The 22,414-nt window shown below is 43.1% G+C and overlaps 1 protein-coding gene across 1 annotated transcript in view; it reads right to left on the bottom strand.

Annotated features, from left to right (window-relative positions):
* LOC126092294 (dipeptidase 1-like) overlaps nucleotides 1-22,414 on the bottom strand; it is a 510,684-nt gene that overhangs the window by 291,739 nt on the left and 196,531 nt on the right. Inside the window, exon 2 of the mRNA XM_049907813.1 lies at nucleotides 19,836-20,007. Within this exon, the coding sequence (XP_049763770.1) occupies nucleotides 19,836-20,007 (172 nt within the window). The remainder of the gene's footprint in view (nucleotides 1-19,835; nucleotides 20,008-22,414) is intronic.

The following is a 22,414-nucleotide window of genomic DNA, read 5'->3' as shown; positions in this document are numbered from 1 at the left end:
GAATTTCTGCAGAAAAATTAGTAATAAACGTTAAGGATGCTCCAAAATTCCTGGAAACAGATATTGGGCAAATAGGGAGTGTAAAAAAATTCAAATATCTAGGGGAAATAATCCAAGAAAATGCTCTGGAAAGATCTGAAATAGAGGAAAGATTGCATAAAATGGGGAGAGCATATGGTATCACCAAAGACCTCTATAATAAAAAGTGCCCATCCAAAAATGGAATAATAAGATATTACAACACAGTAGTGAAGCCAGAATGCCTATATGCAGTGAATGCCTAGCAGTAAACTATAATTTAGATGAATTAGAAGTACTGGAAAGACGAATTACAAGGGAAATTTTAGGATCGTAAAACACAGAAGAAGCTTGGAAATAAAGAAGTAATGATGAAATATATGAAAACATAGAAAATATTTCGAACGTAATGAAAAAAAGAAGACTCATTTTTTGGACATTTATTTCGAGTGCAAGACAGTGGATTAACTAATAAGATTTTCAAGTATTTGTGGGGTACGAAGTCAACGACAAACTTGGTCAACGACGTAAAAAAGAATTTAGAAAGAAACAATATAGTAACAGAAGATATAAACACCAGAGAAGCCTTTCGGGAAAAAGATTTGACAATGGAAGGATTCCAAGGCAAGGCAGCTAAAAAGACTGGTTCAAAATGGTCTGAAGACAGAAAGTAGTGGCCGAGCGGTTCTAGGCGCTACAGTCTGGAATCGCACGACCGCTACAGTCGCAAGTTCGAATCCTGCCATGGGCATGGATGTGTGTGATGTCCTTAGGTTAGTTAGGTTTAAGTAGTTCTAAGTTCTAGGGGACTGATGACCTCAGAAGTTAAGTCCCATAGTGCTCATAGCCATTTGATTTTTGAACAGAAAGAAGAAACAGTAAACAGATGAAAGCATACTGGAAGAAAAGAAAAGGAAAGAACAACGAATGAAGAAGTGAAACTGGAACATGGTCCTCAGATGGCCTATTCGCAGTAAAAAGAAAAAAAATAAGAGCTACTGTTGTGTACATAGTTCTGCGTAGTCAGCGCGTACACAACTTACCCCCTAGAGCGCGCCCCGCTAAGCACAACAGCTCCGCACTACGAGATGGCACTGCCTTAGAGACAGACCAAATTCTGCTTCCGCCGATCCGCGTATTAACATGTTACGCAGCCAATGAGATTTCTGCTAACGTAGAACCTTTTCTCCTCGCGGATCACACTCGCGCAGTGATACCTGAACGCGCGAGGCATTATAACGAGTGTACAGACCTCCGGTCTGTCAGTCTGCATTTGTCTGCACCAGTCCGTACCAGTCTGCATTAGTCTGTACCAGTCTATAGTCAAGTTTCAGACTGCACCTAAGAAGATTATCATATTACTGTACATAGCCATGAAGATAAATGTATAGACACTTTGTCAAGTATCAGAGATATGTGAGAATAAGATTAACGTACCAAGACCAAAGGAACTTCAGATTGTCAATTGTAAATAGCATCCAGAATCAAGTTAAGTAATGTTTATGCTTGTTATTATTTTAATAAATGTGTGTGAAAATTAATCAAGTTCTGTTTAAAGTTGGTCACCGTCAATCTGCTACTCTAAGTGTGCAAGTGGCATTTCTATCGTCTGACCTAACGGCAGAAGATAAACACGCCACGATAAGACCACGAGACATATTGCTGACACTCGCCTACTTCATTAGAGCGACAAGTCAAATAATCTGATGGTGTGTGTATCGAAGGTCTACAGTACGCACACCACAGCTACGAATGTATGTATTACCGTATTGTCGATTTCATAACGTTGTATTTTCTCACAACATAACGCTCCTGTCGAATAAGGTGTTGAAAAATAAATGCATGTCAACAATAGAGATGGACAAAGGGAGGAAGATTAAAGTTCATTCCCTTTCAAAGGAACCATCCCGGTATGGGCCTTAAGTGATTTACGTAAATATCGATAAACCCAAGCCTGGAGGGGGATTTTTAACTGGCGTCGTCCTGAATGCGTGTCTAGTGTGCAAACGACTGCGTCACCTCGCTTGGTAGTACAGAAGGAATCAAATCTGGAGAAGCTGATTTGTCTGAAGAATAGTAAGGAATGACAAACCATGATATGCGAATGAGGTGGAAAGAAAAAAGAAAACAAGAAAAGAATGGATCAGGAAAGCCGGGATAGTACTGCTTATGGAACAGCAATATTATTTCGCTGAAGAAGAGAGTCGGAATCAGTTGTTAGCGAAGCTATGCCAATGGTTAAAAATAAATTCTTCTCTTTAATGCAGTGTGGTTTTGGAGAAGACACAAGTTACTGATTATTTTGTCGCAGAATGGTACAGCTGAAATGGAGAATGAGATGGAGGAGCGTCGGACGAGTGACGACCATGCTCCGGCTCGTTCCTCAGTCATTCACACGTGATCGAGGTTCGTTCACGTTTTTGTTGCTCCTTATAGTGATACGGATGTGGTGGTCTGTGCTTCTATTTTTGAAAGTTATCAATATTTTCGCTAATTTTCGTAATAGTGAATCAGTACATGTAGTAGTTGTCGTAGAAGAAGATGAAAAACAAGATAGACAAAAAAGAGAAAGAACTATGTGATCCTCAGTGTATCGAAGACAAGACCAGTACAAGAAGAGTTTAGAACATTGTTTTCCCATCTCATGGATGCTGAGACAAAGTCTTATGAACATTTTAAGATGATGCGGCCCACCTTCAGCAAGAAGGATATCCAAAAACTCATTCGGTACCTTGCAACTAAAATTTCGAATACTCACAAGAAGAATCTTCCACAGAGATCCTAAAAACTTTACAATGACTGTGACGACTACGTGTACAGTGCACAACTTTATTCGAAAATTGGAACAGAGAATGGCTCAAAACAACATTGGAGAAGGGTCCGAAAGATCATATCTTCCAAACCTGCCTCGAATTCGCGCAAGATCAGCAGATGATGCATTTTTTTTTGCGAGACCAACTAAAAAACTTTCTGAATTCTCCACAAGAGAGGGAAGAACGGCAAGAGTATGTCGCTCACCCCCCACCCCACCCCCGTTCCCCTCGCCAATGTGACGTAGAGCACACGAGGAAGCATGACGGAGGAGAGTAGTCGATCGGTGTTTGTACGATCTCTTCCGGCAGAAAGCTGTTTCTTCTTTCAACTTGAATTCCAAATATTAAAAGTGACATAGAATATAAGCTACAAATTAAAACTGATTGAAATTCTTCTCCTCTTTCCATACTAATCATATTACGTATGTTATATATCACCAATGATCATTATGTGATTCATGTTTTCCTGGCGGTTGTCATTTTAGAAATTGTGCCTAATGTTGCTAAGCCATTTGTCGGATCACTACGAGAACATCCTTCACTCTATTACATCTTTGGCGTTGTAACCTAGCAACGAATGTTATACCGTCCCGACAGAGTGCGCGACTTAACACCGCCTTCCAGTTTTAAGAGCGCTCTGTGCCGTCTCGCTCTCTTTGTGTCTTCTGCGTTCAATCGCTTTGAATCTTCATGCTGCCGCTGGCCAGGGTAAATGGCCGTAAGGCGAGCTGCTGCGGTGCGACACGATGTTCAGACTAGCCCGTTGGAGGAGAAACACTCGAACTGCGTCTGAGAAGACCTCGCCCCGTACCTGTTACAGTCTGGAGGGTTGAGTAGTGACAGACCAAGGCCAGCTGCGTCTAAGGGACTATTATAGTCCATTCATCATAAGAATAAACCTGATATAAACGAACACAAACGCGATGATTGGTCAGAAGCCGTAGCACACGTACACTGGTGGTGTTACGCTCTTCGAAGTAGGTCCTGCTTATGTATTACATATCTTATTACTAAGTTACGTCAAATGAAACTTAAAGATGTTCAAATGTATTAACAGTCATCAACGTTTCTCTTAATCACGCTTTAGCTACGCATTTTTTATTTAAAAAATCATGTATAGTCACAGACTCTGCAGCGTTGTGCTGTGATTATCGCGCTGTTAATGCGGAGTGTGAAAATGGCTGAGGCTGCTTCCTGTTCCGTAGTGGAACACGGTTAAAAAATGCCGAGAAATAGGCCGTTCTTAATGTTTTTCATAAATCTGCGGAAATAATCTGCTTCGAAGTTCTCCCAGCGTTTTATATAATGCAGCTGATGAAAAACCCACACTGAACGCGTAGCGCAGTCGATAGCGTACTGGAATAGGTTAATTTGTGCGTATGTTCAACTCTTCCCAGTACCAATTTTTTTCCTCGTTCAATTTGAAATACCTACATCTCGTAATTATAAGACACATCACCAATTTTATGAATAATATACTCGTTTCTAATTACATATTCGACGCGAAATTCCTGTTTCAATTACAGATAATAATTCTTAGTTATCGATGTTTTAGAAAGACTTCATAAAAGTTGTTTAAAGTAGAAAACATAATTTAATTTTTAAGGCAAAAATGAAACACCAAATCCTCTTTTTTTCGACTATGTCCATCGTTTTATATCACAGATTAGATAAGTATCGTAGAAACATGAAAAACAATCATTTTCACAGCATCGAGCAAATCGTACAAATGCTGCATTTTTACATTTGCTGCTACTGTACCATTACATTATGAACCCAACAGAACTGATCTTGAGCCAAGCTGTGGGATTTGGCCCGAGAAGTAAAAAGACTGTGCCAGATGCACTGGAACTAACGCACGCAGCCTTTTCACGTGTCACTGCCGAACGCTCGCGGGATATACTGTAGAACGGCTCGTCATAAAATGAGAAAATGCGGCGCCTGGTTGGCTTCGTGGATTCTGTTGTTGATAGGCTCGTTATGAACTTAGCAAGTGATACTTCCAGAACTGAAATGTATGTCTCGGGTAAGGAAGCAGCTAAGAGATTACCAAACGACTGACTGTAAGTAATACCTTCAGTTACTTCAATATTTAACTATACAGTAAAATCCTTCTACACTCTCTTACGTTACACACAGCTTATCCAGAAAAGTAACCCTGTGGTTAAGTCAGGAATTTTCATCATTCTTGTTTTTAATTACATTAGTACGTTAGCTAAAGACGATAACGTGTTGCGTTTTTCGTCTAGTCGTCTAAGGAGCGTATTGTGGGAGATTTGCTGTGTATTATTTCATTCTGCTTAAAAGTTAAATGTCATGCGAAGCTGTATTGCTCCTCTGCTCTCTTTTTCCGTGTGAACTACAGCTGGCTAAGTCACTGCAGGCTAGCTGTACCAACTGACCGGCCAGTTCTGTCCAAATTAAATGAGCCGGTAAAGCTGTTGTCACGTATTATCGATAAGTCGATGTGCGCGTAACGCACAGCACAAAACGTACCCTTACTACCGTACTTCACAGTACTCGAGACAGCTTGGCTGCAGTCCCACGCGAAACGGAAATCCTATGAGGTTACAACAAACTCGAAAGAATACATAGTGCATTGTTTACATCGGGTTTATTCTTATGATGGATTATAAATGATGTTGAGACCATTCACTGCACCACCAGTGAAGCCCAATCCGGTGAGCAGCCTCTTAAGACACAGGCTTCCAGCTGTCCTGGGTCCCACAGTGGAGTGAATTGTCCGTTTGTATGAAACGAACCTTACCTAAACTTTTATACTTGCCAAGCTTCATTGGCTTCTTCTGTGTCGTGGTAGTGCGGTCTGACTCTGGTTGCCTTTTTTATACTATAATAAGTATAGCTTACCTGCAGATTTGTTAAAAGCTTGTAAATCACTAACATTGGGTTTAAGGAGTTCGTGACATATGTCTATGCACCCCAGGTTGTGTGTTAGCCTGATTGTATTTTCGTATCGGCATTGACGATTGTGGTTCTTAAATGCTCTGTTACTTACTGTTATCAGATTTCGTAAATATTTAGGTTGTGTGTTAGCCTGATTGTATTTTCGTATCGGCATTGACTAAGGGCTGTCCTGTGGTTCTTAAATGCTCTGTTACTTAATGTTATCAGATTTCGTAAATATTTATTCAGAGGTCTGGAAGTGTTGGGTTTTAGATGCCTTATGCATAATCCAAAGATATTTGTTTACATATTTTTGTTACTGGTTAGTTTTTATACCTTTCCATGTTCAATTAGATTTATTTTTTAAGTGTTATAGTTACCATGTACGGCCTGGTTCAAATGGCTCTGAGCACTATGGGACTCAACTTCTGAGGTCATCAGTCCCCTAGAACTTACAACTACTTAAACCTAAGTAACCCAAGGACATCAATCACATCCATGCCCGAGGCAGGATTCGAACCTGCGACCGTAGCGGTCTCGCGGTTCCAGACTGTAGCGCCTAGAACCGCTCGCCACCCCGGTCGGCGTACGGCCTGGCCAGTGCTTGAAATTACCAAGCGTGCACTTGCTGTCTTGGTGACAAGGATAGCTGCTGATTATAAATTAGGTGCATTTGCTTATGTAACAAATTTTTTAAGTGCTTGTGTAGATTTTGTTTTGTGCAGCACTGGATTCAAAACAAAATAATTTGATTCTGGGATAAATATTTTTGGCTGTCATAACTTCCACCCCCGCTCCTCGCTCTCTACTAGCTCAGTTGTTACAGTCAGGATCTACTTTTGTTCGCTGTGATACAACAGTATTTATGAGGATATGTTTTCAGTGTAGAAAACACACGAAAATTGTCATATTGATTTGTTAGTTGACCATGTTATTGCACTTGGAAGTGATGGCGCTTCCATCGGCTTGTCGTTAGTTTTTATCGTGACACTTAACGAGGACACGCTGAACCATTTACATGCGCAGCTGTCCTGAAATCATTCACAGTGGCCGCGCTGTTGGAGGCGCCATATCACAAACCGCGCAGCCCCTCCCACAGGAGGTTAGAGTCCTCCCTCGGGCATGGCTATGTGTGTGTTGTTCTTAGCTTTAAGTAGTGTGTAAGTCTAGGGACCCATGACCTCAGCAGTTTGGTCCCTTAGGAACACACACACACACACACACACACACACACACACACACACACACAGGGTGATCAAAAAGTCAGTATACATTTGAAAACTGAATAAATCACGGAATAATGTAGATAGAGAGGTACAAATTGACACACATGCTTGGAACGACATGGGGTTTTATTAGAACCAAAAAACTACGAAAGTTGAAAAAGTGTCCGACAGATAGCGCTTTATCTGATCAGAATAGCAATAATTAGCATAACAAAGTAAGACAAAGCAAAGATGATGTTGTTTACAGGGAATGCTTAATATGTCCACCATCATTCCTCAACAATAGCTGTAGTCGAGGAATAATGTTGTGAACAGCACTGTAAAGCATGTCCGGAGTTATGGTGAGGCATTGGCGTCGGATGTTGTCTTTGAGCATCCCTAGAGATGTCGGTCCATCACGATACACTTGCGACTTCAGGTAACCCCAAAGCCAATAATCGCACGGACTGAGGTCTGGGGACCTGGCAGGCCAAGCATGACGAAAGTGGCGGCTGAGCACACGATCATCACCAAACGACGCCCGCAAGAGATCTTTCACGCGCCTAGCAATATGGGGTGGAGCGCCTGGTTCTAATAAAACCCCATGTCATTCCAAGCATATGTGTCAATTTTTACCCCTCTATCTACATTATTCCGTGGTTTATTAAGTTTTCAAATTTGTGTTTCCAATAACGGCCACGGTCAGCCAAGTGTACTAGTATCGTTGTTAGTACAGAAGCCTAATTTGAAGTCCAATGGTAAAATATTGTTATAAAACAAAACAGGATTATAGTAAATGGTGCCATGATAAAATTGTACAAAACTTTAAATAATATAACACAACGATTTATTAGTAATCGAGCAAATCATTTACATGGCTCAGTGTCTCCTTACGACTGCGAGAAACAGATTATCTCTTGACTCGTGATATAAATACTCTGTGGACAGAATGTGGCGTGTACAATGGACTAACTACTTCTGACTGAGAATTGCGGAGAGAAGGATCGTAGTGGCATTGTAACAAGCGGCATTGTTGTAAGCTGCCACTTTGAATACCAAATGTGTAATTTTATGAATTGTGATAAAGCTTCATCTCATGCAAGAGGATGATGTATACTGGCATGTAGCCAGGAAAGTCGTTTACGGAAAATTATAATTCTATGAATGGAAAAGGTATATTCAATTCTCTGGTTACTTTAACTTCTCCCTTGTTTGTGGATCGTGTGATTTTTTGGTGCATCGTAACTCGTAGGGAACTTTGTATCCTGGAAAATCAGTAGACCCAGCACCACGGTAGTTTATGCTTTGTTTTAAGACATTAAATTATGGACTTTATCGAAATTGATACACAACTTGGACACTGATTCCCATCCTGCAGAGGGAGTACGTCATAGTACCCATGACGGCTTCCCCGCAGTGTACAATTGTGCCTGTGATTATTTTAACAATTTTCAGAGTCGACGATCGCCAGAATTCTGCAGAGCCACAGGGATTTTATTGCACGTGGAGTAATTAATTTTATACCTGGAAGCATGGGAGACAATCGTGTAAAAATATTAGGGAAGCGACTTCTCTCTCCCAAAAGTTTCCACTCAAGTAACTAGATATTATTCAATCATCTTAATTTAACTTTCACAGGGGGAAAGCTCCCATGCACTAGTCCTTTTAAGTATGACGCGAAAGCACTACACAATTTTTTTAATCTTTTTAAAAACTGTTTTTGGATAAAAAGGATTCTGTTTCAGTCCGAGGAAGAAATCAAAGTACCTCCATGCAGACAGCTAGCTTCTCGTCGAAGGCCACAACTGAATTAATTAATACATGAATAAGAGTACATCCGTTACTTTCCAAAAACTTTGCCTTACCAAAATCTGATTCCAATTTCCTATTTCCCGAACTGTATGCTATCGCTGGATATACATAACCATAAGAATGTATCCAAATTGTATCTTCACTATTTTAAGAAAAAATTTATGATAAAACTCTTAGACGACCAAAGGTGTGCATTTGTGTATCTACATAATTATGTATACCCACAGAGATTCGGAGACATCTACATCTATATCTACTTTTATCTGTGGACCATGTGAACTGTGTGGTAATCAATCTTTTCCAAGTGTTTCCTATAGGATGGCTGTAGTAAATTTCTAGATTACTCACTTGGTACTGGTTCTTGAAACTTTGTGATTAAATTTTTCCAGGATATTCGACGTCTATCTTAAGACTTCTGCCAGATCAACTTTTTAGTCATGACCATGGCACTCTCCTGTAGGTCACAAACCTGTCGCCATTCTTGCTGCCCTTCTTTGTATACGCTCGATACTGTTATATCTATTTGGTGTACGTCCCACACACCTCAACAATATTCTAGAGTGGGCCGCACGCGTGTTTTGTAAGCAATATGGTTTGAAGACTGATTACATTTCTCCAGCATCCGACCTATGACCTGAAGTCTATCTTCTGCTTTAACTACGACTGAACCCACATAATCATTCCATTTACTACACCCACAAACTGGTACACCCTGGTACTTGTATGAGTTGACAGACTCCTGTTCTGTCTCTCCGGTATTGTAAAATAGAACACTATGTCCCTGGGTTTCGTAGCGTGCACAATTTTGTCAAATAAACATTATGCAAACTGAACTTTGATTCGAAGTGCTGTCACCGTTCTTGACATGGCCTCGAAACTTATTCCAACTTCCTTCAGCTTGAGTCGGACCTTGCATCGAGTTCTCCTTGTAATAACTTTGTTGCCTGCTATTCTCACCGAACCGAACACTGCTCTCATGTCGCGGATAGGTCAAACTTGGGAGAAGTGGCCGAGTTTTCTTCTTCTGTTTGTTTTCTCCGAATGCCGTAACCGGAACCTCCGGATCAGAGAAATATCAACCTGATCTTAAAGTCGTCGTTATTCTCGATTCTCTGTACGCAGTACAGCGGGTAGGTGCGTCGTGTCTCCCTCGCATTAAAGATGCCAGAGGATTTATTACTTTCTACGAAAAAGTTAATAAGTAGAAATATCGACCAAATAAAAAATAGGTGAAAATGACTGCCATTTTCATGAAACGATAACGCTTTGAACTTTTTTGCATCTTCTGCATAAGCAATAACAGTTCTACCATTTCACATCCTCCGTCAATATTCCTACTGTACTTCACATGTTCATATTTATCAACTATTGTTGTAGCACTATGCTAACGTAGAAATTATAAACGCCCCACTAGAATATTACCAGACCAACGCCACTCCTCGCCTTGGACATCCTAGACGCGGAGAATATACGGGGCAAGACGATTGCAACCACTTAAGCGTGCTACAGGCATTTCTTTCCCCCTTTCTTCGATATCACCTGCGAAGTCACTGGTCTCTCTTTAGGAGAACGGTTCAAATACCCGTCCATCTATTCACATTTTGGTTTCCAGTTGTTTCCCCATAATCGTTTTAGCCAAATACCGGGATGGTTTCTCTGGAAAGGACACGGGCGAATTGTTGTCCTGTCCTTTACTACTACGAGCGTGGACTGTCGCCAATTACCATTCTGTTAAGGGACGTTAAACCGAGGCTGGTTCGATAACACCCCCCCCCCCCCCCCTCACCGTTCCCCCGATAGCACGACTGGTGTGTGCTATTACAGCTAGACCGACTGCTAGTTTTCATATACCAGGTAGTGTGAAGAACTTGCCCCAGCTAATGTGCGAGATAAATATTGATAGGCCATCGGGATATCATGTTACTATTCTACCTCGCATCAGACCGTGGGAAGGCATGGAATACGACCCTACTGTCAGTTAGCCACTGAGAGAGGGTGGCAGAAATCGTAGCACATATAAAAGGTTTAGAAAACAGCACAAAGATATATAATCTGAAATTAGCACAGAACAACGTACTCTTAACGAAGGCACCCTCCACTGAAAGACACATTCACAAAAGGACGTACAGAAAAAACATTCTCCTGTAGCTACACTATCTTAACTGAGAACTCTTGGAAGACAGAATACAGAACCATGAGAACCAGGTTTCGGCAAGAAGACTAGGGGTGTCGGGGAGGGGGGCGGCAGAATCCTGTGAACCTTACCGCATGGATGGCGCTGTTGCTCTTTCTTAGTATCGCGAAATACTCGCAATCGCCAAACGACCGTAACGGCTATCGAATGAGAGTGTACCCGGAATCACCGACCGTCGCATGGCGGAGCGTACCTCTGGACAATAGACGGTCGCAGGCGAGACGGCAGCGGGAGCACCTTCCAAGAAGACGTTCCAGAGTGGGCTGGGGCGGTGAGCTGGTCAGCACCTCACACTAGTAAGCCTACAGTTGAAAAAAATAGTTCCGTTGCCAACTTTCTGAGCAGAACTGGGCGCTTCCTTTTTGCACCAGAGGTTTCCTGGCTTGGCGCAGCCTCGGCCGTTGAGATGGTGGGTCTTTCTGTGTTCGTGCGCGCCTCACGAGCAAGATGCTCGGTTTGACATTTAATCATTTTAACGATCGCCGTCATACTGAATTATTAATTAATTAATTTCCCTCAAAATGACGGCAGCCGAAGTCTGTTGTTATTACAAATCATCTTTCGTTTGTGTTATTATGAAGATGCTTTAATTCAAGGAAATAAAACTGATATGTAGTTTATGGGTCGAGCAGCGATTTGTCCGTCATCATAAAGTCCCGAATCTTTCACCTGACTTCAAAGTCATTGATTACTTTTGGACTCATCCTCTGTTTCCTACCTTGAGCGGACGGCCACGGACTCGTCGCTGCACGTGGCGTTCTTGGTAAGATTAGGGGGAACAGCTCCGTTAACAGGCACAACTGTTTATTTGCCAAATGGGCATGGTAGGCTTTGAGAGAAATTTTAGTCCAACATGGATTTCGTGTTTGGGCGCCTCTCTCAGCATTGCACCCAAAATGGGCGTTTGTGTCACTCGGCCCTAGCCGCGCGGGATTAGCAGAGCGGTTTTAGGCGCTGCAGTCATGGACAGTGTGGTTGGTCCCGGCGGAGGTTCGAGTCCTTCCTCGGGCATGGGGGTGTGTGTTGGTCCTTAGGATAATTTAGGTTAAGTAGTGTGTAAGCTTAGGGACTGATGATCTTAGTAGTTAAGTCCCACACGATTTCACAGACATTTGAACATTTTTTTTTCACTCGGCCCTGATTAGACCCTAACCTTCCTGATGAGCTGAGCGTTGCAGACAACACCCGACCCAATAATAATGTATGGGATTATATACAGAGAATGGAAGAGTACGTGCCAGTATCATATAAACCGATGTATAAAAAGTAGTTTCGACATTCGCTGACCATAATAAACATCTCGGGTGACTATCATGACAGCAGAATTAACAGCCATATTAGCGACATTGAGAAACACTTTTCCAAGGGCGATAACTGTGTGATTCACAAGTAGTGCTACAAATGCAACATCCCCGCTGGTAACACCTCAATGACCCACTAGTTTTCGAGATTCTGCAGCAAGTATACACCCTACAGCAGAACATGGGAATGAAATCTGAGCGAAATGCCACTGTGACTTGCGGTGCAATGAAATGATGGACAGGCTAACAGAAAAAGGCGCGATCATTACGGGAAGTCATGAGTACGACAAGGTGCCGAACTTCAGACGCTGTTGCACGTTGAAACGAATCACGCAAAAACCAGTGCCAACACGAATGGAAAAATACTAGTGCTTCTCGATGACAGTCCTATAGTGAGCTGTGTCTTACGCTGATAGTGATACTAAAAAAAAAGAAACAAAAAAAAAACAGCCCGTACAGGTTCTCTTTGAGGACGACTCATGGCCGCCACAAAAAGATCTGCATCGTATACAGAAAGGAAGAAAACGTTAAGGCTATGACACTGCTAGGGATAAGGAAATCATTCAATGTGAGGGCGCTTCTAGTCACAACGGACATCACCATCATCTTCATATTTAAGATAATTCTCATTTATTGCTCCGTCTGAGTTGCACATTTTTAATTACATTACACGTCTCGATCACTCTGGATCATCTTCAGATCTAAGTTCTTGCGTCAGCAAACAGTCTTGTCTACTCAAAACCGCGTGTCAGAGTACTCTGATATATGGTTCTGAGTAGACAAAATCTGCAACTGCGACACAATAAATGAAAATTATCTTAAGTATCTACCTAGCTGCTGAATCTATCAAGACGATTATGTTGAATATAGTGGTCTTCAGATTGATGTCTAATTTTCTTGCAGTGATCGAAGTGCAATTCTGATGGTCGAAGTGCAACTCTGACGGTCTCTCTATCTCCTAGAATGTAGAGACGAGAACTTACGAGGGCTGTGCCGAAAGTTTTTAGCAGCCCGTAAACCGGAAGGCGGAGGACAATGGGGTTGTTTTCATTCCAAAGAGCGATGTTTTTCGACCTTGGTGACGTGCGTGCGCAGCCCCTGGTTAGCGGTGATACCCCACAGCGCGGTAAGAAAGCACAGGCAGTGCTGAGTCAGACGGTGCAGGATGGAGCTGTTGCGCCGCGACTTTCGCGCCATGATTTTTTACGATTATAAAAAGGTTTTAAGTGCCGAAGAATGCCACTCTTATTTGCTGCATGTTTTTGGTGGAGCTTCCCCTTCTAGAGCCACAATTGGAAATTGGTTTCGCGAGTTTTCAAGGGGTCGGCAGTCAATTGAAGATGAACCTCGTCCCGGTCGGCCAGCAACAGCTGTGACTCCTGAAAACATTGATGCTGTGAGGAAAATGATCAAAGATGATCCACATCTTACATTTTTTGACATTGAAGGGACCCTAAATATTGGATCAACAGCAGCACAGACCATCGTTCATAGTCACTTAGGCCTTACTAAGAGATGTGCCCGTTGGGTGCCAAAAGGAGGCGAGAGTGGACTGGTGTCGTTTCATATTCGAAAAATTCAATGGAGGGAAGTCCCAAGACACCTACAATATCGTCACAGGTGATGAAACGTGGGTCAACCATTATGGCCCTGAAACGAAGCGACAGTCTTCTGTATGGTGTTTTCCAGGGGAGGAACCACCCACAAAAGTTCGATGAAGTCGGAGCTCTGGAAAAAAAGATGGTGGCAACTTTTTTCACAAAGATCAGGCATCTCACCTCAGTGACCTTGGACACACGTCGTACAGTCAATGCTGAATGGTACATGAACGATTGTCTTCCAAAAGTCATCGCCACATGGAAGTCACAGCATCCAAAGTCCAAGAGTGGGCACCTTCTGCTGCATCACGACAATGCATCTGCACACAGGGCTGCCAGAACGATGGACTTTCTGGAGAAGGAAAAAGTGCAAGTGTTACCCCATCCCCCCTATTCACCTGACCTGGCCTCCTGTGACTTCTTTCTGTTCCCTAAGACTAAGGAAACAATTCGAGGGCAGCGGTTTTCGTCAGATGAAGAGGCCATTGCAGCGTACGAGAGTGCACTAAGTGACACTGCTTGGACTGAAACATTTTCTAAGTGGTTTCAGTGAGTGGAAAAATGTATACATGCTAATGGAGAGTATTTTGAAAAGTTGTAGACGTTTTTCTGCAAATAATTTTTTTTCACACGTTCTGCTAAAAACTTTCGGCATAGCCCTCGTAAACTGTAGAATGTTAATTACTTGTTTATACATACGATATTGTACTTTATACTTAGAACGTAGTACCCCACACCATAGCACGCAGGTCTGCAAGTGTATTGCCGAATCGTCAGTTTAATAAATCATGCTTGCAGAATTCTAACTCGAATTATTTACAGAAGAATGGAAAATATTGGTAGAGGGCAGTCTGCGAGGTCAGTCTCAGGTCCCGAAAAATGCAGGAAGGCGCGAAGCAATAAGGATCTTAAGATTTATTTCAGAAGATAGTTCGAGGAAAGGCAAATCTAAATTCACAGCATTTGTAGACTTCGAGAAAGCTTTTGACAATGTTGACTGGAATACTCTCTTTGAAATTCTAGGGCAAGCAGGAATAAAATAAAGGGAGCGAAACGGTATCTTTAGCTTGTACAGAATCAATACTACAGTTGAAAGGGTCGAAGAATGAAAAGGAAACAGTAGTTGAGAACGTAGTGAGTGTTTTAGACAACTGACGATGTTATTCAATCTGTGCACTGATAAAAATGTGAAGGAAACCTAGGACAAATTTGGAAAGGGGATTACAGTTCAGGGAGAAAAAATACAAGTGTTGAGGTTTGCCGGTTACACTGGAATTCTTCCACAGACGGCATAGTACTTTGAAGATCAGTTGCACGGAAAGACAGTCTTGCAAAAAGCTTTAAGATGAATATCAATCTAAGTAAAACATAGGCGATGGAGTGTCGTCGTATCAAATAAGGATAGGCTGAGGGAATTAGATTAGGAAGTAAGATATGAAAAGCAGTAGATGAGTTTTGCTAGTTGTACAGCAAAATAAATTACAATGGTCGCAGTAGAGTAAAATGCAGACAGGAAACAGCAAGAAAAAGCATTTATGAAAAAGTGGAATTTGTTATCAAATATAAAATTTAAATGTTCGGAAGTCTTTTCTGAAGGTATCTGTGTAGCATGCTGCATTGTGTGGAAGTAAAATGCGGACGACAAATAACTTAAGGCGAGACGAGAATAGAAGCTATTGAAGAATTGTGCTACAGAAGCATCCGGAAAGTCCTGCGAAGATGAGAAATTTAAGACATTACTTAACTAAATCAAAGAATCGTCAGTGTGGTAACGGAAGTAAGTGTGTGTGTGTGTGTGTGGGGGGGGGGGGGGGAGGGGGGGGGAGACTACAGCAATCAGGTTCAAATTGAGTAGGTTGCAGTAGTTATGCAGAGCTGATCTGCTTGCACAGTGTAGACCTGCATCAAAATTAGTCTCTGGATCGACGACAACAGCAGCACTTCGCTTGTGTTACCATCTGAGTTCTAGATATTACGAACTCAGAGATGTGCGAGAACGTCATGGCGGAACTGCCATGCGAATTTGTGAATTTAATGATGCCGGTAGAAGAGAATGGGCTTTACATGTCACTGAATGTTGGGTAAACAAAAAGATCAGCCACAGACTGTAAAAATGAGAACCGGGGAAAGACCCGTCATTTGCTATGTCGGATACGGAAATTAGTAGAAAGCTCAGGTGGTGCCCTTTAAGTCGAAGCTGTAGCCCCGAGGGCTTAACTTTGCTGGCCGCAAGCCGACTCTGCCAGAAGCAGCGAGAACACGGCGTTCGTCTGGGGAGGCAATTTTTGTGTTTACTTGCTGGCGCCCACCTGTTGCCGAGGGACGCAGCTGGGGTAGGGCGCTGTGGCGCTTAACTGGCGCCCAAACCGTGAGTTTCTAGTACTTCACTTCACGTTTGGATATATAAGCGTTCACTACCTCCAATTTTATTTCGCTTCGCCCTAAACAGCTCTGAGCATTATTCACAGTGTGTGGCTTTAAACTGGGAAACAAAGTCGAAGTTTCTAGTGCCTTCCGTGACGTTCAATTCCATGATATTCACTTCTTCGTTGCAGTTCTTTGCATGTAGGACCGAAGCTATAAAATTATTGAAGTAAGTCATTCTTCCTACACGGCTACGTTTTACTGAACAAACTTTAAGCATCATGATTAGCCAGTTTTGGTGCCACGATCTCTAGTACTTTTGGGTAGATGCACTTTAAGATGACCGTAACGCCGACATTGGATGTCTAAAAGTGAATTTATTGTCCAATAAAATGCAGCATTGCAGAAAGGAGGATTTGTAATTTAAGTTTTATAACTTGTTGCATACACATTATGCAATTCAGGTTCAAAATGGTTCAAATGGCTTCGAACCTGCTGTCGCGCGGTTCCAGACTGAAGCGCCTAGAACCGCTCATAGCAACGGTCCTAAGGCACAACTGAAATCTCTCTTACTTCGGAAGACTTCTCTCCATTGAGAATGACCTGCTCCGTTCTGTTATCTAGGAACTCTTCAATCCAATCACACAATTGGTCTGATAGTCCATATGCTCTAACTGTTTATTAAACGACTGTGGGGGAACTGTATCGAACGCCTTGCGGAAGTAAAGAAACACGGCATCTACCTGGAAACCCGTGTCTATGGCCCTCTGAGTCTCGTGGACTAATAGCGCGAGCTGGGTTTCACACGATCGTCTTTTTCGAAACCCATGCTGATTCCTACAGAGTAGATTCTTATTCTCCAGAAAAGTCATTATACTCGAACATAAGGCGTGTTCCAAAATCCTACAACTGATCGACGTTATAGTTCTGCTCATCTGTTCGACGTCCCTTCTTGAAAACGGGGATGACCTGTGCCCTTTCCCAATCCTTTGGACTTTGGTGGACTTCAGAGTCTATCTTTGCACCACGAGGGAGTACATCAAACGGAATACGCCGTTGAGAGTGGCAGAGTGTCAGCATGACTTTACCGGCTGAGTGTGCGGCTCTGAGCGTTTTCTTCGGAGGAGAGGTGGTGTGGAGCCACTCCATGGATTGCAGTTCCCGTTTCGAAGCGATGAACTAATATTTCATCGCCTTTGACAATGTTCGACATAAAACTATCACAATCAGTCTCGTAACGCGCAAGCAATTCCGCACAGATGGTCCTTTGTTGCTGTTTATGGTCTCCTATTACGTGGCGAGGAACCCAATGGGCAGACACCTTTGAGTACCCCAGTTGGTGGACGAGTGTGTTGGTAGTACCAACACGGACGTCCAGGTGTGTAGCGAGGTGCTTGTTTGTGATCCCTCGATCACCTCGAATGAGAGTGTCCGCACGTTGCAACACTGCAGGAATCGGGAGTTGCGTGCGGCTGGCCTGCACGCTGGAGACTGGACAGTTTTGCGCGCCTTGTTGCAATGATGACCGACACCTGGCTCAACGACGTACCCTGTGTCTGTTCGCTGCCAGGTCTCTGTAAACATTCTGCAAGCGCCTGCGAAAGTCTGCGATGCTCTGGTTTTCCGCCAAAAGAAACTGAATCGCAGATCTCTGCTTGAGGTGCACATCCGCTACCGATGCCACTCTGAAGACTTCGGATAGCGCCGCCAAGTATCGGAAGTTCATGAAACTATATGGACTGAAGCGGAAGTAGTCCACGGTGTTCCACAACAAATTCCGCATTTTTTTCAACAGAAATTAGCCGAGAAAAAGAATGGGTTGCATTACTTATTGGACGCCCCTCTTACACCTGCAAAGTTCTGAACGAAGTCACAAATACAATACGACAATGGTAAACTCGCATTTTATTTATTATGTAACAGTGAGGGACTGTTCCTAATGCCTTCGTGAAGCCGAGGAACACGGGATAACGAGGGCACCTTTGTCCTCGGTTTTCTGGGCTTCACGAACGAACAGAGCGAGACGAATTTTGCAAGATGCCAAACTGGGAAAAACTTGTTAATACGAGGGTCACTCCAAAAGAAATGCACACTATTTTTGTAAAAGTACAGTTTTCATTCTGCATGTGTGAAAGTTTTACAGTGTGTAGATACATCCTTCCCGCTTGTTCTCAAACTTAGTTCAACCTGTTCCCGTGAGTGGCCCGTCACAGGATTTCTTCAAGATGGCTGCTACACTTGACATTCGTCAGAAGCAACGTGCTGTCATAGAATTCCTGTGCTGTGAAAACGAGACAGTGGGAAAAATCCACAAGTGGTTGAAAAAGGTGTATCGCGATGCTGCTGTAGATCGCAGTATAGTTAGTCGCTGGGCAAGCAGGTTACGTGATGAAAGCGGGCACGGCATTATTGAGGATTGTCCTCGCAGCGGCAGTCCTCGTACTGCACACACTCCAGACAATGTGCAGAGAGTTAACGAACTGGTCACTGCTGACAGACGCATCACAGTGAACGAATTGTCACGCTACGTTTGGATAGGGGAAGGAAGTGTTTGCAGAATACTGAAAGTGTTGGCGTTAAAAAAGGTTTGTGCCAGGTGGGTTCCCAAGATGTTGACAGTGGCTCAGAAAGAAACAAGAAAAACGGTATGCAGCGAACTTTTGGAACAGTACGAGGATGGTGGAGATGAATTTCTTGGAAGAATTGTGACAGGTGATGTAACATGGCTCCATCATTTTTCATCAGAGACGAAGAGGCAATCAATGGAGTGGCAGCATGCAAATTCACCCAAGGAAAAAATATTCAAAACCACACCCTCTGCTGGAAAGTTATGGATACGGTGTTTTTCTATTCCGAAGGACTCTTGCTTGTGGACATCATGCCAAGTGGAACCACCATAAATTCTGATGCATATGTGACGACACTGAAGAAACTTCGAGCTCGACTGAGTCGTGTTCGACCACATCGGCAAAAGCAGGATGTTTTGCTGTTGCACGACAATACACGGCCACATGTCAGTCAAGAAACAATGGAAGAGATCACAAAACTCGGTTAGACAACACTGAAACACCCGCCTTACAGTCCTGACCTGGCTCCATGTGATTACCATCTCTGTGGGAAACTGAAACACTCTGTTCGTGGAACAAGGTTTGAAGATGATGACTCCTTTGTGCACGCTGCCATACAGTGGCTCCAACAGGTTGGTCCAGAATTTTACCGCGCGGGTATACAAGCGCTGGTTCCAAGATGACGTAAGGCAGTTGAGAGGGATGCAAATTATGTGGAGAAATGAAAATATTGTTCCTAAAGGATGTATCTATACACTGTAAATGCGCCGAGCGGTTCTAGGCGCTTCATTCTGGAACCGCGCGACCGCTAAGGTCGCAGGTTCGAATCCTACCTCGGGCATGGGTGTGTGTGATGTCCTTAGGTTAGTTAGGTTTAAGTAGTTCTAAGTTCTAGGGGACTGATGACCTCAGATTTTAAGTCCCACAGTGCTCAGAGCCAACCATTTTTTGCATTTATTTTGGAGTGTCGTATTTCGTTCTCCAAAAACTTCATAATGCGACTAGGTGCAACGCAGCAGAGCAGACAAGAGAACCCGCTACGGCAGTGGTGGAACTCACCCGTCGATGAGCGGCGACGACTTGAGCAGCGCGGCCACCTCTGGGGGGACGGGCCGACCCGCCAGAGACTCGTAGGCCGAGTAGTCGTCCTGCAGCGCGATGGGCAGCGCGATCACCAGGATGACCACCAGCAGGCCCGCCACCGTGGCCGCCATCACGCACGGCTTGCTCGCTGCGGGAACAGAAAGCACGTCTCCAGTCAGCAACGCCTCAGTACTCTCCAGCCCACAAGAAACAGCTAGTGCTAATGCAAAATGTAGACAGTTATTTCAGCTTGAAGCGCCTACGACTTCTGGAAATCAGAAATGAAAGGGTGCAGCTCCAATCTTTAATAATAATCTGGATCTGATTATTATTGAGGGGATAAATTCTGTTCCCATCCTATTGGGTACTTTATTTGAATCAACAAAATTGAAAATAATAGTATTGTCGATGCTGTTCCTTGGACAATAAAATATTTAATTGATGATTCATTTATCATTATATTCTTATTTCTTCTTAGAAGCGGAATAAATGAAAGTAAGTTGATCTCAAGTCCTATTCAAACCCCAAATCAGGAATTTGATGAAATGGACAGGATCGTTCCTATCATTAATGTTGATAGGAAGAGAAGTTTTCAAGAGTTGTTGGTCATTAAAAAGGAGAGGATTGATACCTCTATAAATGGGTTATGAACACTGTAGACTGGCAATGGCAAGGAAACCGTTTCTGAAGAAGAGAAATTTGTTAACATCGAGTATAGATTTACCAGGAAGTCGTTCCTGAAAGTATTTGTATGGAGTGTAGCCATATATGGAAGTGAAACATGGACGATAAATAGCTTAGACGAAAAGAGAATAGAAGCAATCGAAATGTGGTTCCTTCTGAAGAATGCTGAAGATTAGATGGGTAGATCACATAACTAATGAGAAGGTATTGAATAGAATTGGGGAGAAGAGGAGTTTGTGGCACAACTTGACCAGATGAAGGGATCGGTTGGTAGGACATTTTCTGAGGCATCAAGGGATCACCAGTTTAGTATTGGAGGGCAGCGTGGAGGGTAAAAATCGTAGAGGGAGGCCAAGAGACGAATACACTAAGCAGATTCAGAAGGATGTAGGTTGCAGTAAGTACTGGGAGATGAAGCAGCTTGAACGGGATAGAGTAGCATGGACAACTGCATCAAACCAGTCTCAGGACTGGAGACCACAACAACAACAACAACAACAACAATGCAAAATCAAAACAGAATGAGGGTGCGGGAGAAGAGAGTGAGGGCAGGAGGGAAAGGTGGGAGGGAGGGAGGGATGAAGGGAGGGAGGGAGAGAGAGAGAGAGAGAGAGAGAGAAGAAGAGTAGTGTGTAGTACTTGGGGTACAACTACACAATTCATGAAGCTAAGATAACTCCTATATGCTGATTACCTTGCACAAATTTTTTTTTCTAAAGGGACTCATTATAAAGAAATTTATGAGCTAAAAAAAATATGATATGAACACATTTTCTAGTAAAACTATGGTAATGGCATCTTGTGGAAAATATTCAGTGAGAACTAATATAGTGACCAATGAAAAAATTTAACAGGTATAATATTGCCAATCTTCATGTTTCGGCGGCGCAAAGACTGTTCCATTGAGTTTCGGGTGTGCAACCGCAAGAATTCTTCTTCTAATATTTCGGCCGTATAACGTTCAGCCATCTTCAGAGTGAGCCGCAAGACTGCCGCTCCAGTGCTCGCTTCGTCCCTTTATACTCGCGTACCGCGCAACTGCGCATGCAGCCACAGATGCAAGTGGGCCAGAGACGTTGGTCGTCGGCAGAGACGTGCACAAGAAGACAAAGAAACCTTTAAATCGATGGCCTTCCAGCCATATGTGGGTAGCCTCTCATCAAAAATAGGACGGATTCTCAGCAGACAAAGTAAAAGTTATTTTTCGTCCTCTACCCAAGACATCTGCACTCGTGGGCTCCGTCAAAGATGATTTTCTGCTCCGAAAATCTGGAGCTTACAAAATTCCATGTGAATGTGGCCTTTCTTACATTGGACAAACAACTCGTACTGTCCAAGAAAGATGTACACCGAAGGTACACACGACTTTTACAACCTAACAAGTCGGCAGTGGCAGAGCACTGTACTGACACTGGTCACAGTATGTTGTATGAAAACGTCGAAATTTTGGCAACTACATCATCTTTTTGGGACTCGATAGCAAGAAGGCAATTGAAATTGGCTTGACGTCGAATTGAATTAAAAGAGACAGTGGTTTCAACCTTGATAAATCATGTAATCCGACACTTGCTGTAATAAACTCGCAAAGGCGCCGTCACAGTACAGCTCACAATGATACATCGACATGCCAACACAGATCGACTGCGGAGTCAGAGATATAACTCGCGCATTGTGCACGTCTCTGCCTCATGGACTGTGCGGAGGTTCGAGTCCTCCCTCGGGCATGGGTGTGTGTGTTTGCCCTTAGGATAATTTAGGTTAAGTAGTGTGTAAGCTTAGGGACTGATGACCTGAGCAGTTAAGTCCCATAATATTTCACACACATTTGAACATTTTTGAACACATCTCTGCCGCCGACCAACGTTTCTGGC

Source organism: Schistocerca cancellata, chromosome 7 (assembly GCF_023864275.1).
Source record: "Schistocerca cancellata isolate TAMUIC-IGC-003103 chromosome 7, iqSchCanc2.1, whole genome shotgun sequence".
Lineage (NCBI taxonomy): Eukaryota > Metazoa > Arthropoda > Insecta > Orthoptera > Acrididae > Schistocerca > Schistocerca cancellata.
This window is presented reverse-complemented; position numbering and strand designations above follow the sequence as displayed.